At 43.0% G+C, this 18,336-nt stretch overlaps 1 protein-coding gene across 1 annotated transcript in view; it reads left to right on the forward strand.

Annotated features, from left to right (window-relative positions):
- Positions 1-18,336, forward strand: part of myo10l3 (myosin X, like 3) — a 56,744-nt gene that overhangs the window by 29,578 nt on the left and 8,830 nt on the right. The window contains exons 12-26 of the mRNA XM_039817732.1: positions 946-1,092; positions 1,792-1,892; positions 2,365-2,431; positions 3,065-3,157; positions 4,739-4,807; positions 7,650-7,732; positions 7,850-7,958; positions 9,054-9,134; positions 10,698-10,822; positions 11,112-11,226; positions 13,819-13,925; positions 15,632-16,045; positions 16,163-16,193; positions 16,314-17,135; positions 17,942-18,065. Of these exons, the coding sequence (XP_039673666.1) occupies positions 946-1,092; positions 1,792-1,892; positions 2,365-2,431; positions 3,065-3,157; positions 4,739-4,807; positions 7,650-7,732; positions 7,850-7,958; positions 9,054-9,134; positions 10,698-10,822; positions 11,112-11,226; positions 13,819-13,925; positions 15,632-16,045; positions 16,163-16,193; positions 16,314-17,135; positions 17,942-18,065 (2,488 nt within the window). The remainder of the gene's footprint in view (positions 1-945; positions 1,093-1,791; positions 1,893-2,364; positions 2,432-3,064; positions 3,158-4,738; positions 4,808-7,649; positions 7,733-7,849; positions 7,959-9,053; positions 9,135-10,697; positions 10,823-11,111; positions 11,227-13,818; positions 13,926-15,631; positions 16,046-16,162; positions 16,194-16,313; positions 17,136-17,941; positions 18,066-18,336) is intronic.

Here is an 18,336-nt window from a genome sequence, read left to right on the forward strand (position 1 = left end):
TCACTAGCCCCCCCACCCCACCATCCTGGACAAATAGCCATTCTTCTCTCCCCTGTGACGGAGATCCTGGAGCCACCAGCACTCTGTTCACACCCGCTAGTTGCAAGAGGTGACGGGGCATGATGAATTACTCAAAAGCCCAGGAGCATTGTTGTCCCAAATACAGTACACACCGCCACACTCTTGTTTTGTTTTCAATTCAAGCACAATGCCTGTTGAGGAAGTGTAGCTGGCAAGCTCAAGAGCACACGGATGGTGTCTGGCTGAAAGGCCGACTTCACGGCAGCTGGAGAAAATCAGGTCAAACGGTGAAATTGTTAAATAATTATATAATATATATAAATATATAATAATTTGTTTGACTTGTGTGGATAGCTAAATTAGTGGAGTTTGTCACAAATTACAACAGAGTCTACAATTATGATAGTTTGAGACAATTATAACTCAATGTCAACTTACTCTCTTTTGCTGGAGCTTGTGAGAAGAACGTTATGACAGCGTACGTGTCATTTCGTCAAAAAATAAATAAAAAAAAGATAGTAAAAATAGAGGCAATCATCTACAAAAGCATGTTTACATTTGTCTTTGTTTTCACTGGGTTTTTGAAATGGAACGACAAATACTGCCTGCTGTGCGTCATTTTTAAGATATGTAGGTGATAAACAGCGCTGTCTGTTGTGAAAACAGACATCATCTTAACCACAGAGAGACGCTTCTCTAAACCACTATTTGTTTTATAGACACGCCGCTTAGGCCTCACGCAGCCCATCACAATCAAACATGTCATTGTTTTTAACAGCTTCAACCATCATCTGATACAATTGATGTAATGCATATGGTGATATACTGTATGTTGTGTTTAAAATACAGCCTGCAACGTTTCCTCTGTTTATTCCTGCCTTGGTATCCATGGTAACCTTTGCCTCTCTGGGTCGGGATTTGCAGGCTGTGGACTCGCGTGACTCAGTTGCCATGGCACTTTATTCTCAGTGTTTCTCCTGGATCATAATGAGGATCAACCAGAAGATCAAAGGCAAAGACAACTTCAAGTCCATCGGCATCCTGGACATCTTCGGCTTTGAGAACTTTGAGGTGAAAGTTTACTCGTCTAATTTAAGCTTTTACTGAGGAAAATACTTCTTCTCAATCAGCTTCTAACTATGAGAAATTGGGTCCTACAAAAACAGAAAATGTCCTGTCAATAGTTGTAGTTTCAGTGCACCAGATTTACAAACATGTCAGTCGCATATTTTGATAAAATATGAAGCTGCATAGGCATTAAATACTTTGATAGTATGCCACCTTTTTCTACTTTGATAACAAGATTAGGCAATGTTTTTGTTTTTAATCAGAATCTGACCACAGTTGGTTGATTGTTTAGTTACTGTCAATCAAATATGGGGGGGTTGAACTACTTAATATATTGCATTTGAAACCAAGTTTTCAGGGGCTTTAAAATCATCATTTTGAACTTAAAATATTTTAGTGAAATGAGTTAGCTGTATACCAGCAGGATTTGGTGACATCAGAATGATGGTCCAATATGCAACTTCAGTGAGAATGGACCTTTCAGTGAAGTAGGAGACATCTTGTCTGGTAGTTAAACCTTTAAAGGAAAAACGCATTAGCATGCTCATAGATTCTGGATTTTTTAACGAGGAGTAGATCTTAGATTTTAAGATTTTTTTTAGACCATTAATCAAATCAGTGTTTTTGCATGTCTTAAAACATGTCTGAATGGGATCTTTAAGCTACAGAACTGCATTGGAATCTTGCTCTTCCATCCTGTAGGTGAACAGGTTTGAACAGTTTAACATCAACTACGCCAACGAGAAACTCCAGGAGTATTTCAACAAGCACATCTTCTCGCTGGAACAGCTGGAGTACAACAGGTAAAGATGTTTAACATATCTAAACAATTAAGAGACATCTATTTCTTCAAATTGCCCTTGTATGCTGGTTGATACATTGAAAACAAAACAAGACTTTTTATGTGCTGGAGACTGTCAGACACAGACAGATAGGGCTGGGGATGGGGGTTGGGCCTCCTCACGGCAATACAGGCAAACTGCCAGAGGTTTGGGATTGGCTCAGTTTCTCCCCCAGACAGTTGTTTTCTTGTATGATGGGCCAGCAGCTTTGGACATGGCTCATTTCATCACATGCTCATGCTGGACAATACAGTCATTGTGTCTTCCTAGTTGTTTATATTTATGTACATATTGTGTGTGTGTGTGTGTGTGTGTGTGTGTGTGTGTGTGTGTGTGTGTGTGTGTGTGTGTGTGTGTGTGTGTGTGTGTGTGTGTGTGTGTGTGTGTGTGTGCGCGCGCGTGCGTGCGTGCGTGTGTGTGTCTCCACACACAGGGAGGGGATCCAGTGGGAGGCCATAGACTGGATGGATAACGCAGAGTGTCTGGATCTCATAGAAAAGGTAACCCTGAGAGAGCAAAGTCACCACCGGGAATCGACCGCTAACCGCCAGCCAGAGCGTGCTGACCCAGACGCCACACTATGCTTACATTGACCTCCATCTCCTACTCTATCATTATATAGTCTCATTTTGCATGTTGTGTGTCCACAGTAATGTACACCAGTCAGCGGCTTGAGGTACGGTTGAAGGGTGGCATTAAGACAATTTGTTTTATTTTATCACCATAGCTATAATGATGGTTAAAACTGAGCTTCTACAGAGGTGGGCTCGTGTCTGAAAGCTTTCTGGGTCAAAAGTTTAGGGGAAGCAAAAAGACTACACTACAACCATTTTATCCATACTTATACTTGTGATTTGGCTTGTTGACCCTTTTATAAGAGGATTTCTGCTGCATTAGTGTGACTGTGTGTATCTGTGAAGTTAGGTGTTGCTGCCAAACACCGTGCCTGTTCAATGAACTCTCTTTTTGTAAATAAGAGAGAGAATTGAATGAATTCTTATGCTGTTTCCTGGACGCATTGTTACAGTATATTAAAAGCTGCCAGATGTGCCCCAATGGGATTATGAAACTAGTTTCATCATGACTGCGGTGTGTTTCACCCTCTCTTCTCCTCTTGTCTGTATCTCCTTTAGAAACTGGGCATGTTAGCTCTTATCAATGAGGAGAGTCGATTCCCCAAAGGCACGGACTACACCCTCCTGGAGAAACTACACAGCCGACACGCAGTGAGTCCACACGTACACATGAAAACTTGCATACATCTTTTATCCCAGGGAGACACTCACAAAGACATAAACATGATCCATATCCCTCTACCAAAGCTCCTCTGGAGAAATGCCTTCACCACCCTCCAGCCCAGACAGCCCCAAAGAGTTAGACCTCTCTCCTGGCACATTAATCGTCTGTTGCCTTCGGTGCTGCGTTGAACGCCCCCGCCGCTACCGCCGCCGCCCCCCCCCACCCCCCAAAGTGTTCTCAAATGCTAACAAAACAATGCTGAAATGTGATCAGCCATTCTCCGGGACTGAGAAGCATTGTGTGCAGGAGAAAAGAATGGCTGACGCATGGCTGACGGGAAAAAAAAGAAAAGAAAAGTTACAAAGTGAGACCCAAGAACTGTCTGATCTCTCCCTCAGGTGTCTGAAGCACATGGTGAGTTTTAGGGGTCATGGTCGAAGAAGTTGGAGAGTGTCACTTCATGCAGGCGACATGTTTACTGCTGACATCATTAGTCGATTACTTAATATGTTTAATTGAAAGAAAATGAATCAACAACCATTTTAATGCCAAAATTTTCACCTTCTTAGATGTAAGGATTTGTTGTTTTTTCTCTGTTATATAATTGTAAATTAATGAATGTATTTGAATTGTTTTTTATATTTAGTCAAATTAACAGACACAGAAACACACTCCATACAAATGTAACAAGTTATAAGTTACAAGTATAAACTAAATATAGTGTGAGGCAGGTGTCAAAATGCAATAAGTCAACCCACATTTCTCTTGTCTCAAGGTGGTGCAGTAAAGGTGCCTAGCAGACAGTTCAGGTTATTAAAACAAAGTGTCTCCATATTTTTGACACAAATAAGTTCTTGGTATCATCTTTGGAAAGCTTTGAAACAATCAAACAAACAAAAAGATATCAACTTGAGTTCTTGAAAATTATGAGAGACATTTTGGTTACACTTTACTTGAAGGTATCTACATAAGGCAAGGCAAGGCAGCTTTATTTGTATAGCACATTTCAGCAACAGGGCAATTCAAAGTGCTTTACATAAAACATTAAAGATCAGTTAGAAAACAATAAAAAACAATTTAAAAACATTAAAAGACAAGAATAAAATTGACAGTGCAGTATAAGAGTGTCATGACACTGTCATGAACGTGTCATAAACATTATGAACAAGTCATAAACGTTTATGAATAACGCTTCTCTCATTAAGTGTCATTTGGTTTTTGTCATGACAAGTTAGGGTTACAGTTAGGGTTCATGTGTCATGACATTGTCATGTCAGTCTTATGTAGATACCTTCAAGTAAAGTGTTACTGACATTTTTCACTTTTTTCTGACATTGTTTAGACAAAGATTGTTTAGACTAAGATTCATCAGTTCATTGAAAAAAACATAGTGAAAAGGTTATTTGATAATGACAATATTCATTAGTTGCAGCCCTCAATGTGTTATTGGCCTCTCATCTGCCCTCTGGAGCTTTCAATGTACTGTGAACTCTGCTTAATTTGATAATAACTGATAGATATGAATGTCATTTCTAAAAGTCAGTGGTCTCTTTGTCCTTTCTCCTCAGACAAACCCATACTATGTGAAGCCCAGAGTGGCCGACCACCAGTTTGGCATCAAGCACTACGCTGGAGAGGTAATTAACAACAGTTGACACACATAGATACAGAGCAAAACCAGCGTCCTTTATGAGTAAGTTGGGGAAGTGAGGTAGTTGTTGGATGGGCAGGGGTTTGTCTCCGCCAAAAATCAGCTACAGGATGTTGATGCTGCACGCCTTCCCCACTGTCTTTTTCCCTGAGTCAGGAGAAACTGCTTCATCGTCATCCTCTCCTTCCTTTGCTTACATGACGAGCAGATACTACTCCTGACGGAAGTGTAGAGCAAGGCAAAATAGATCAGGGAGGAGAGAGAGAGTGGATCGGGCAGTGTGTGTGTGTGTGTGTGTGTGTGTGTGTGTGTGTGTGTGTGTGTGTGTGTGTGTGTGTGTGTGTGTGTGTGTGTGTGTGTGTGTGTTCCCAGCTAAAAGAAGGACAGCGAGCCCCTGGTGGACAATATTAAGACCAATATTAAGACCAATATTAAGACCAATATTAAGACCAATATTAAGACCAATATTAAGACCAGCCTGAAAAAGTTTAACATCACGTCCGGCGACTGGGAGAATCTAGCGTTGAACAGGGACTACTGGGAAAAAAGCTGTGCAGGAAGGTGCAGCACACCATGAAACAGAACTCTGCCGTGCCGCAGAAGCAAAGCGGCAACACCGCAAGGACAAACAGAGACAGGCTCCACCACCACCACACACCACTTCAACCTTCCAATGTCCACATTGCAGCAGAATCTGTGGCTCACGGATCGGGCTTTACAGCCACCTGAGGATCCACAAATAAGACAACCCGACGGAGAGGACAGTCCTACTCGTTTCGAGTGACTGCCGAAGGAAGGAAGGAAAGGTCTGTGTGTGTGTGTGTGTGTGTGTGTGTGTGTGTGTGTGTGTGTGTGTGTGTGTGTGTGTGTGTGTGTGTGTGTGTGTGTGTGTGTGTGTGTGTGTGTGTGTGTGTGTGTGTGTGTGTGTGTGTGGAGGGGAGTAGAAAGATTTGCCTTGATAAAGAATGGCCTTATGAAGCCTGCCTCGGACAAGGTCTCTTCAGTGTGAGTGTGGCAGCTCAGTCACAAGCCTGGCACGGATGTCTATGGTAATGACTTGGTCCAGAGAGGACAGGCAGGCCAACCAGTTGTCATTCTCTCTCTCTCTCGCTCTCTCTCTCTCTCCCTCCCTCCCTCCCCAGTGTGTCTCTCTGGAGAGTTCAGCCGCCTCTCTGAAAGCTCCTTCTGTTTTCTGAAACAGTGCTGTGAGTTCAGCGGGGGAAATAGTAGCATCCTCCCATAGATTTGATTAACCGTGTGGTGCCGGGGTATTGCAGTCGATTTAAATTAATTCTCTCGTTGTCTGACGTGAACTTCACTTCACCTTGTAAACTTCACTTCACCTTGTAAATTTAATGGAAACATTTATATGTCAAAAGCGATAATGCAAAGAAGCAACTTTGCAAAAACAGCAATGCAGTTGGACTGTATTTGATTTTTGTGGATTCAGCGTTTGCATGATAAGTGCACCTGTGCGTGCAAACTGTGTCATGAGACCATGCTACTTAATTGAACCTGAAACTGACTGACACAGAGAGCCTTTTGTATGAGTCTATTCTTTCAATGTGAGAGGAATGGAGTGTAATTAGTGTGTCTGTGATTTATAAATACATGTTTCGTCAAGTTTGGATTTCATGGCTCCCCATGAGCCTCAAGGCTTGGGAATGGGGAATGGGGTTGGTTATTAGATTATAGTACAAACACACAGGTGTGAATACAAGCTCACACACACACACACACACACACACGTGCCTGTGATTAGATTACAGCGTGTATTTTAATATTTCTATGCATTTTCTTGCATTAAATACTTCATATGCATTTGTTTTCATACAAAACGAGCACAGACACTCAAACCCAAACTCAGAGTGCATTACATGTGGGTAAGGGCGGCAGAGGAATGCTGTGTTGCTAAGTTGAAGGCTGAACAGAACTCAACAGGTGACTGCATTAACACAGAGGCACTCTGCTGGCCCATCCCCCTCGCTCTTTGGTCGCACCAAGTACTCAAAACGAGCATGTACACTACCCACTCATGTCATACTTTGTTTGTGTGTGTGTGTGTGTGTGTGTGTGTGTGTGTGTGTGTGTGTGTGTGTGTGTGTGTGTGTGTGTGTGTGTGTGTGTGTGTGTGTGTGTGTGTGTGCGTGCGTGCGTGCGTGTGTGTTCTCATCTAAACACATCAATCACCCAGTCTAGATAATGAGCCTCCAGAAGTGATTAAGCTTTATTTTTATTCTTGTGTCCAATCTGTGCTGGATTGGCAATAAACCTCTAAGCATTTGAATTAGGGGTATATAATGACACCTTTGCATTCAAAAAGGCAACAAATGCAACCAATTGTAGTTATTATCATTATAATTGCAATATCTCCCTTAACATTACAATTGCAAATATCTCTGTGGTAGTGAATTGGGAATTTACCGACAACCAAAACTCGACAGTAAATAAGTATTACCGCGTATTATTTTGTTTTATCTTCATAACATATTCAGCTCTAAGGATATTAGCCATTGACTTTTATGACTGGATATGTTCAGTTGCTTATTATAGAATATTAGAGTATTTGATATATTTGGATTATCTTTGGATAATGCTGCAAATCACCATGAAACAAATTGCAAAATCATTACCTCTGCTTATATATATTATTTTATAGTAATCATATACTATTATGTTGTATTTATTGTTTTAAATAGCTCTTTGTTTCCTGTTTTTTGTTTTGTTTTGATTTACTTTTTCTTCTTTTAATGCTGTAACAGCAACAAAGTATTGCCTTATTTTACAATATCTTAAATGTAAACACATTCTGTTCATCTCTGTTTTAGGTGCTGTATGATGTGCGGGGGATCCTGGAGAAGAACAGAGACACCTTCAGAGACGACATCTTGTTTATTCTTAAAGACAGCAGGTGAGCATATTACACTCTTGTTCTCTTGCATGCTGTACACACGTGTATGATTCAGTTTATATAAAAGTTTTTACAATCACATTCTCAATCACCCTGTACTGCACTGTGTGTCTGCAGGCTTGACTTCATCTATGACCTCTTTGAGCATGTTGGTAGCAGAAATGGAGATGAGACCCTAAAGATGGGCACGGCCCGACGCAAGCCCACTGTCAGCTCTCAGTTCAGGGTGAGACCGAAGCTTCTATGATACACGTCACTCCCAGTTTAGAGCATTATTGTATGATTGTGTCATCACACAGACAACGAGTTAATTGTCTCCCATGTGCCGCTGCATATAAGAATCAATTAACCCCTTAACTTTTGTCTGGCTATCTTGGCATGATTTGTTTGAGCATGGGGGCACAGACGAAAAAGGTGGATAGAAATCTTGAAGAGACACAGGGGGAAGGAGAATGCTGCCAGTGTATTTGATCTGCAGAGAATGATGGGTGATGGGATGTATGAAATATGTGGCGGTGCAGTGGAGGGCTTATCTTAGCATGTCCTAACTGCAGTGTGGAGAGAAGGAGCAGGGGAGGATTTGGCAGCCTGCCCTGGCCTACAGTTCCTAAAGCCAGGGGATTAGGGTTGATGGCTGGGCAAAAAGGGGCCAACCAGGGGCCAATCACGCTCAGCTCTGCCAGGCCCGGCCTCGCTGGAGACAGACTGTCTGAGGCAGCAAAGAGAGCGAGGCTGACATAGCCTGCGAGGTTCAAGGGTCCTCGGAGTGTGTGTGTGTGTGTGTGTGTGTGTGTGTCATGGTTAATATGGACTGAGTTTGAGATGGAAAAAATAAATTACTTTTAATCTGTACTTTTTGACACATTTTGTCAACAATACATATACACACTTATACACACTTAACTCACACGTAAGTACTGTACTTAAGTATAATTTTGAGGTGCTTTTTCTGCTTTGTTATACTAGATATATTGTACCTTTACTCCAACTTTGTAGATTAAAATTTTGCATAGTGCAAACACTGCAAAAATCTTCATTTTACCAAGTAATTTGTGTTTTATTGAGTCCTAAAAGTCTTATTTTCTTAAAACAAATCTGCCATTGTGGTGAGACAATTTCAACCTGTTTTAACAGAAGTCACCTGGTTTTATGATTTATTTTTAAAATAAGGTTCCATTTTCTTGATTCTTAAGCAGCTATCCCTCATTCTGTATTGTTTCATGATTCTCACTCTATAAATAGACAAAGGAATATATTTGGACTGAATATGTTGCTTCTCTGCTGTCTTGATCTTAATCCTCTTGTTGCTGATGTGTTTCAGGACTCTCTCCATTCCCTGATGGCCACACTAAGTGCCTCCAACCCTTTTTTTGTACGCTGCATCAAACCAAACATGGACAAGGTAGGTCATGCAAATTTCATTGCACCAAAAAAAAGAAGTCAAAAACACTGCCAGGTCTTGTCAAGGTCAGCGCCTACGAAGTTAAACTTCCTCGGTGCTATTCATAGCTCCCATTGCTCAGAGCTAATCTTTAGTCATATAAATGTTCCACATGAAAAGGAACTTTTCTTTTTAGTTTTTTCCACGAATTCTCTTTACTAATAAACTTCAACTTCTGTCCTGCTTTGGTGCAAAAACTCTCATTGTACTTCCTCAAATAAAAGGGCTGTGTACAAGCACATTCCTACCACTTTATCCCCTTTACCAGAGGTCAGAGGTCACTGCTGGCCACTCCAGCTGCAGCGGCTTGGCTGATGCTCTGCTGATCTGGCTGCATCAGTGGAAGACCATGGTGCTGTGGTGCAGGGTGCAGCCATGTGGACGTTTATTTAGTAGGCCTCTATTCCTCCCCTATCATCTCCTTACCTCCCACTCCCTATGTGTCATTCCACACCTTCTCGCTTACTTAATAGTATGGAAACTGCACTGTCTTCCTCTCTCCCTCTCTTCCTCTCTCACCTGTTGCCTGCTCTGCCTCGCATTCGTTCACCTGGCCTCGGTGGGTCAAGATGGAACAAGCCATGCCTCTGTTAATCCTGCAGAATGACAGGATTGCGTACATGCTAACACACGCACACGCATACAATGTATTTGTGAGCTTTACATGCACCCACCCTCCTTGGAAAAAATGCCACTGAGGGAAGGGCCAGCTTGTTTTCACTCAAACAAGTCAACATGTCTAAATCCTTTGCTAAAGAGCAGAGTTCAGAGCTCAGAGGCGTGCATGTACAGTATATGTGTGTTTGATTATTAACATGAACACATGCAAGTGTGTCGTGGTATCCAAGTGTGTCTGTTTCCATGCATAGAAGCATTAGCCTGTAATTAGATTGACACATTTGGGGAATGCTGTTGTCCTGTTTGGGGCTTATCCAGAGCTGTGTGCCCTCTGGGTGACAATGGCCTTCGTGCAAGCCTTGTGAGCGATCAGGCAGTCTGTGTAGAGGTGTAAGGCGGCAGACATCACAGATCCTTTTCTTATAAGCAGACCTGAGGATCATCGGTAACACAGAGCTGTGAACAATGCAGCTGATTATTCCAGAAAGAAAGGCCTACCCGGTTGGCAAGGTCTTGCTCAACACTGTTCAGGTTTCTCTGTGATGGCGTGTGTTTTCTTTGCAGTAACCTGATTGTTAATGTAAAATGATAGTACTCTCCATTGTAATTTACTTTTTTAGTTCAAATTTAATGTGACTCAGCAGTAAGAGGATTTGAATAGGTGTGTGGGCTCAACAGTGGTGGATTATACATTTTTTTTGCCTGCAGTGTTTAGCCGTCCCATATCTTCCTTACCAAAACATGTATTGTGCTGAATAAGGCCTGTATGCAGGTCAACTTTTAATGCATATCAGGTATTCTCTTGATAAAGCATAGAACTGTTAGTGTCGTTATCGTTTTGAGAGGAATGAATAGGCATTTTGGTGTTTGTAGTTTTCATGTTATTTTGTTGTCTGTCATTTATAGAAGGCCAACCAGTTTGATCCTGACGTGGTCCTGAACCAGCTGAGATACTCTGGGATGCTGGAAACTGTGAAGATCCGCAGGGCCGGATTTCCCGTCCGTAGAACCTTTAAGGACTTCTACAGCAGGTCAGCAAAATACAAACAGAATACTGTACACACCAAAGCTGATGAGTCACTTAAAAGTGGTGGAGTTATATTGGACAACTAAAAAACAATCCAAAAGCCAAATAAAAAATAAATCAAATTAATCAAATTAAGTGCTGAAATCCCCAATATTAGTCTTCTGCTGTTCTGTTTCTCTAAGTCTGTGTGTGTGTGTGTGTGTGTGTGTGTGTGTGTGTATGTGTGTGTGTGTTTGTGTGTGTGTGCGCACGTGTCTGTGTGTGTGTGCGTGTGTGTGTGTGTGTTTCCACAGATACAAGATGATCCTGAAGAACAAAATCCACTCAGACGATGAGAAGCAGAGCTGCTCGGAGCTTCTCACACTTCATGACAAAGCCAAAACAGAGTGGCAACTGGGGAAGACAAAGGTAGACACACACTCATGTCCAGACTTGTTTTTGTCACTTACAAGGACATTGCTTTGATTTACTTACATGCCCTGGATACTCACAGTAAGTGTAACCACTATCCAAACCCAGCCCCAACCCTTAACCTAACTTTCAACCGTATCCCAACATTATCCAAAAAACAAAGTCTTAACCCCAAAATGTAATGCTTTACTTTGCGGGGGACCAGCATTCCGTCTCCAAAATGGGACGAGAGTCCCCATAATGTGGCTGTGTGAACAGATATTTGGCCCAACAATGTGATTAACACCCGTGCAAACACACACAGATATGTTTTCCTGTAAGACAGACTCTGCAGTACACAAGTCAGTCTCCTACATGCTCTTCAAAACATGTTCAACGAGTCAGAAATCACAGTTTTTAAGCATTAAAAAATGTATGGGATACAGACAATTTCATGCAGAAAATCCTGATAGCATATTGGTTCAATGTGGTGTCTTCTGGGACTCAAGAAGTCGAGCTGCCTTCATTCCCAAGCTGTTAATGTGTGCCACGGCTTGGACGGCCCAAACTGTGACTCAGCCCCAAAGATTTTTCTGGCCAGTTGTGGTCAATATTCTGCTCTCCTGCCGACAACCACAGAGTTACATGGCTACTCCTAAAAAAAAAAAAAAAAAAAAAAAAACTGACACCAACAACTGTTACTCTAACCCAGCGCAGGGGCTTACACTAATCCTGAGGCAGCCTTAATGTAGCTGGAAAAGTGTTAGCCTCTTGACACTCGTCGAGCTGTTGATTTAATAAACTAAATTGCTGTGATTTGGAGGCAGTGATGAAGCGTTGCAGAGGTTAGGGGAAAGTCATACATCTTTTAGAAAAGTAATCATAGCGTTATGATCTCCATCTGTTGCAACACAGCACATCTTTTCCCTCATTCTCTCTTTTTCTCTCTGTCTCTTTATTTCAAACAATCATCAACTCCCTTAAGTAAAGCCCTTTCTTTTTCTCTGCACTCCCGTTGAATCATTAACCTTTAATGACTTGTTTGATCTGGAGAGCAAAACCTCGTTGCGTCATGTTGAACTCAGCATAGATAGATGGCCTCTGCAGTGCAGAAAAAGGATATAATTAAAATGGTTTCATAGGCTTTCTTGAAATCAGTCCCACTGTTACTTCCTGCTCTAAGTTGTGGTTCCTCCGTAGCCGTTAAATCACTGAGACGTTTCAAATTTGTTAGACAGTTTTGTTGCAATACCCCATTTGGCTGCACACATGCTAAAATATACATAGAGACCAAACATGTTTGATGTGTTGGTTCTGTATAAGTATATAACCGGTGCATAACCACTAATGTGCAAATGCCTATCTATATTAAAGTTCTCACACATGCACACAGTATGAATGTCTGGAGTCACTGTGTATTACAGACTTCAGAGAAAAAAAAGATTTTTTTCCTTTGTGTGGGTGTGGGTATGGGTTAAACTTCATTATGCATCCAGGGTCAGCACCTTGACCTTTGACTGCCTCTGCTCTTATGACTGCTCCGCTTTACACTCTATATAAAAAAATAAAAAAAAAAGGAGAAAGGGCTAGTTTTTCAAATTTAAGACTGAGTCCGTGACTTCGTCCACATGATTGTGTTTTTGATGGCAGCGTAATATTTTTGGGCTCAGGGAAATTTAGTTGTGGGTAATGGAAGGGCGGGAAGGAAAGGTATTTTCTTTTGGAGAAACAATCTATGTGTAATGGAAGGAAGGATGGAATGGAGAGGAAGCCAAAGGAATCCGGATGGATGGCAGTGGAATCCTTTTGATTAGTAGAACATCTGGGACACAAACACACACACGGCCCCCCCTTTATAGAAGCAGTTGATCCTCCAGACTAGCAACAGATATTGCATTATCACATAAACCCAGATATGCTGCTGCCAGACAAAATCTGATTATGTTTCATAATGTCATGTTTCAGTTCAGTGTTCATTCCTTGTAAGTGTTTCAGTCTAGGACTAGCTATAGGTTGTCAAATGTCCCTCAGAGACGGAACCAACTTTGAAAAAAGTCTTCGGGGGTGAGAAAAGGGTTAACTAAACTCTTTCTCCTTTCTTCATAAGAGCAAGGAGGGGTGTGGCTTTCTATCTGGACACCAGCCACCATCCCTCCCCCTCATCCCTCCATCCCTCCTCTCCCTACCTCTCCCCTCCCTCTCCCCTCCCTCTCTGTGCCTTTCTTCCTCTGCACGTCAGTCGAGCTACAAACGCAGTGGTAGCAGCAGCAGGAAAATGCTCAGGAAGGACGCCTGAACACAATGAAGCTCTGCAGCAGCGGCATTAGCAGCAACACTGCTCTCCCTGTGCCAGTTTTCCCCTCTGATCTGCTCTGCAGTCAGGGAGAGCAGCTAGCCTGCTAGCCTCAACTGCACCACAGCTTCCTCTGCAGTGGGCACAGGGTACTGCCAACAGACAACAGGGGCCCTTTACATTTTGGTTGGCCCTCTTTTGCAGCCTCACCAAGAAAGGGAACTAACCCATCCTGTTTTCTTCCCTCCCCAACCTCCCTGTCTGTGTCTCTCTGTCTCTGTCACTCCCTTTCGGCCGTGGCACTGCTCGTCCCGCAGGTGTTCTTGAAGGAGGCCCTGGAGCAAAGGCTGGAGAAGCAGAGGGAAGAGGTGCGGCGCGGGGCTGGCATGGTTATCCGCGCCCACATCCTCAGCTATGTGGCAAGGTGAGTGGTGGAGTGTGGAGGAGGGGTGGAGGGCTGAGTGGCAGCGACAGTTGTCAATGTTTGTTTTGTAATAGAGGTGCACAGCCTGTGTGTGTGGTTTTCAGAGGGGAGGGGGGTGCAGTTACAAGCCTTTGCACACGTTTACCTTTTGTGTGTGTGTGTGTGTGTGTGTGTGTGTGTGTGTATGTGTGTGTGTTATCTGGGTTTATATCTCATCTCATAAAACTCGCTGGTATGCTGTACATTTCTCAAATCCACAGAACTTTAAAAAAAAAGTCTAGTCAAGATCCCAGAGTTGTCACTGATACCAAATATGTCTTGCAGAATTTTTGAGAAAATTCACTACAAAGTTTCTGCACTCCAGAAAGTCTTACGTATAGACAGCTGTGTGGACTCATACAATCTGATTGAGAAAGACTGTGGATCACTTGGTCTCACTTTATTTTTAGTGTTTCAGTCCTCAGACCCTCATCTGGTAAAATGTATAAGGTACATTTTTATTTTGAATGTCTGGGGGGAAAAAACGGTATTAAAAAAGTGAGTACAAGTGACCGAGAGTGTGCAGGTTTCTTTGGTTCTTTCACAGTTGGGGAAATGTGCATAGAATGATGTACAAGATATCTAGAATAATATGATGAAATGATGCAGCCATAAAAAAAAAAAAAACATAGTCTTGGGATGGAATATTTGACTTATAGTTCAGACAGTGAGGAATAAGATGATTTTAACAACCTTAAAGGAACTTAAGGTGGAAAAAGGGAGAAACTGGATGTTATGGTTTATCTACTCTGGATGTTGCAATGTACTTGGAATGATATATATTGGAAAGACAGTAGGATATGGAGTGATGTACAGGTCATGCCCCTTAGTTGAACCACCCTTGGACATACATAGTTATCTGTGAGCATCCTTTTATTTATTGGTACACAATCAGCAGTACAGTCAATGTTGTTTTTATTCGCTGAATAAATTTCAGTCTTTTCAGCCTGAGCAGCATGTTTTCCACCTCTCCACTCTGCCTGTCAGACAGGAGGACATCCATCACTATGGTGTTTTCAAAATCTGCACATGCAGACACCCTTGGGGACGTAATTGCACTTGCGTGCTACAACATACTGTATAAGACCATATACAGTCCTCTGAAAGGCTCCGTTGGGAGAGTAGAATGGGACTGATGACAGTGTTCAGGTTGCGAGTTCCCTTTCACTTCAGAGCTGCTCATACTAAAGACAGAGGCAAGGGAAGTTCCCTAAAGACACAAGTAAAGCCTTTGTATTATTATATGTAACATTATCTCTGTCCTGAGACCAGTCAGAGGCCACGGAGTGATTACTGTGGAGACTACGCCAGGCTAAGGGTCAGAGCAGTGTGTGTGTGTGGTCCTTTCATCAAGTCACATGTATTTGTGTGTGCAGGCTGTTTATATGTGTGTGTATTCAATGCATGCGCAGTGTGTGGGTGATGGGGCTTAGTCACAGGGCTAAGCACAGCAGCCCACACGGCCACAATGAAACAGCACAAGCTCATCAGACTCTAAACATTGCACAGTTCACAATGCACAGGCTTTCCTACCACTGTGTTTATTTAAACTGAGAGAGATTATGCAGTGCTTTCCAACGTCACAGATATGTTTGTGGTGACACAACATTAGATTAAATATGGGGCCGTGCTTGATTCGAAAGGTGTGTGTTTGATTTTCTCATCAGGAAACAGTATAAGAGGGTTCAGTCCAGCGTCGTCACCATCCAGAAGAACTACCGCGCTCACTTTTGGAGACGCGTCTTCCTGCGCCTGCGCTTTGCCACCATCATCCTGCAGAAACATCACAGAGGCCAGCTGGCCCGATCCCTCCTCCGCCAGCTCAAAGAGGACAAACAGAAGCGAGAGGAGGAGGAGGAGAGGAAGAGGAGAGAAGAGAAAGAGGAGAGGAGGAGAGTAGAGGAGGAGAGGAGGAGACTGGAGGAGGAGAGGAGACAGCAGGAGGAGGAGGAAAAGAGAAAGAGGGAGGAAGAGGAGAGACAGAGGCTCATGGACGAGGAGATGAAGAGGAGGGAGGAGCTGAGGCTGATGAAGGAGAAAGAGGAAGGGCAGAAAATGGCAGCTAAAGCAGATGAGAAAAGGTAGAGTCATTCACTCTTTGTGATATGTTGAAGATGCATTTATTAAAATCAGATGACTTGGATAGTTCCTTCATGTGCACATTTGTCATCCCAAATTATTTTTATTTCGTTTTTTAGGAACTTGCTGGTAAATGGTGTTTGTCAGAAGGTAATTCCTTAACAAAAACTGTTATTCACATAACAAAACACAATATGAGGTGTAAATGTGGTGGCATAAAGTATTTCAATTTACACTCTGTCTCTTCCTCTTTCCTTGTCCTGTCTACAGAAGGAACTGTCCCAGACTTTGTCCCACAGTCACACCTCTGAGGAGGAGAGCCGTCAGATGGAGGAGATCCTGCGGCTGGAGAGGGAGATCGAGCGCCTGCAGAAGCAGCAGGAAGATGGCGTGTCCCTTCTCGGAGACGTCTCCCACGAGGAGCTGCGGCAGATGAGAGACGCTGAGATCTACAGACTGGAGAAGGAAGCTTCCCGCGTGGCTACTGAGTTTCTGGAGCTCTTGGACTTTGGTGGTTTAGAGCCATCGCTCTCGAGTGAGGAGAACCTCCACGACCCGACTGACTCTATAGCCCCTCTGGCTGAGGAGGAGGTAGACGAGGGTTTCCACGCTGAGGATGAGTGCGTTCCTTTGCCTGACTTCCCTCCTACGGCTGCGGTTCCTCTGGACAAAGAAGTATTCCAAAGTATTCCCCCTCCTCCGCCTGCCTTTGCAGAAGGACTAGTTGCAACCCCTTCCTCTGCCTCCTGTCCTGCACCGGCAAAGCTCTCCCCACGTACCCCCAACGGGCTGAGTCATGCCCCTGCTCTCACAGACTCCCCAACCTCCAGACCTCCTTCTCTAGTCACTAATGGAGAAAGGCAGCCGTGCCAGAGAGCCAGCAGGGGGTCCGACTTTGAGCCTGTGAGAGAGGAGCCTCCAAACTCAAACCAGCCAGACACAGAGTCGGACTACGACCAGGAGGAGTTTGAGGAGGCTCATGGGAGCTCAGGTGCTAGCATCAACGACGGCCATATCACAGACGAGGAGGTGTTGCGAAAATCCTCCTGCACCCAAAACAGCCTGGACTCCTTCAGAGGCAGCTCAGACTCGGTGAGAACTAACAGGCTCAGAGTCATTTCTGTCAAATGCTACAGATCTAATCCAGATGGGTAATCATTTGAAGAATCATTGTTCACCAAAAAAAGTGGCAGTTCGGTTGCAGTTGAACCAAAATATTATGTATTTTTAAAGTATGTTTTGCCCTCAAATTAAACCCAAAACGGGAATTGCTGCATTTCCCATTCTAACTTAAGCCATTATTCACATACACTGACACACACCTATCTTTCCTCTGGGTATATTATTTTCTCCCACGACTCAACACCTAAACTATATACCCAAAATTCTTGTGCACATGTGCGAGCCTGAATACTCAATATCCTCATCTCAAAAGGCTATGCTCATTTTAAAATCACAGTGAAACACTGTTGCAGTTATTTGTTTTTGCTCTGCTGATGAGCATGTGAATCTATTCCCAGATATACTGCAAGTCAAGCAGAGAGCTCAGACCTAAAACTGTCAGATCAGCAAAATGTCAAAGGGAAAGAGGGGTGTGTGCGTATGTACAAGTGTGTGTGGCTGTGTGGGTGTGTACTGTATTTGCCAGTTTTATGGCAAGGTTGATTGACGACATAGTGACTCACAACAAGGTCAGACAGATTTTGGGCACTGGTTGTAGTTTTGAAATTGCAAAATGAAAACTCTGACTGCCTGCAGTCTTCAGAAAAAGAAAAACCGTTCCTCCTGAATTTATATTAAATAATTTAAACATTTACATTTCTATAAATTGCTCGTGAAGGACAAGGTCCTTTCATGGAGGACAGCTATCGTCATAAATGCTGGTGTTTGTGTTTCAGTTCATTGACAGCGATGAGGACAACGATGGCTATGTGGACACAGATGAGGAAGTTTCCAATGGGAGAGTTAATCTGCTGAATGGCAGTGGGCCTCCATACTTCCACGGCTACCTCTACATGAAGAGTGAGTAGCTTTACCAAATCACTGCCCAGCAGGCATGCAGATGATTTCTGCACAGCTGAACACAGCTTGTCTGGTTGTTTCATCAGTTTCAGAAATGTCAAACATGCTTTCTTTGTTTCTTGCTTGTTTGCTGTCTTTTTTTTAATGTTCTAGTACTTATAGCGTCCTCTATTACTGTATATCTTTCTTTAATGTAGTTCATTATTTATTGTTTTGCGAGTATTGTGTGTTTCATTTCCAGAGGATGCACATGTATGTGTGTGAATGTCTG

This window comes from Perca fluviatilis, chromosome 12, assembly GCF_010015445.1.
Source record: "Perca fluviatilis chromosome 12, GENO_Pfluv_1.0, whole genome shotgun sequence".
NCBI lineage: Eukaryota > Metazoa > Chordata > Actinopteri > Perciformes > Percidae > Perca > Perca fluviatilis.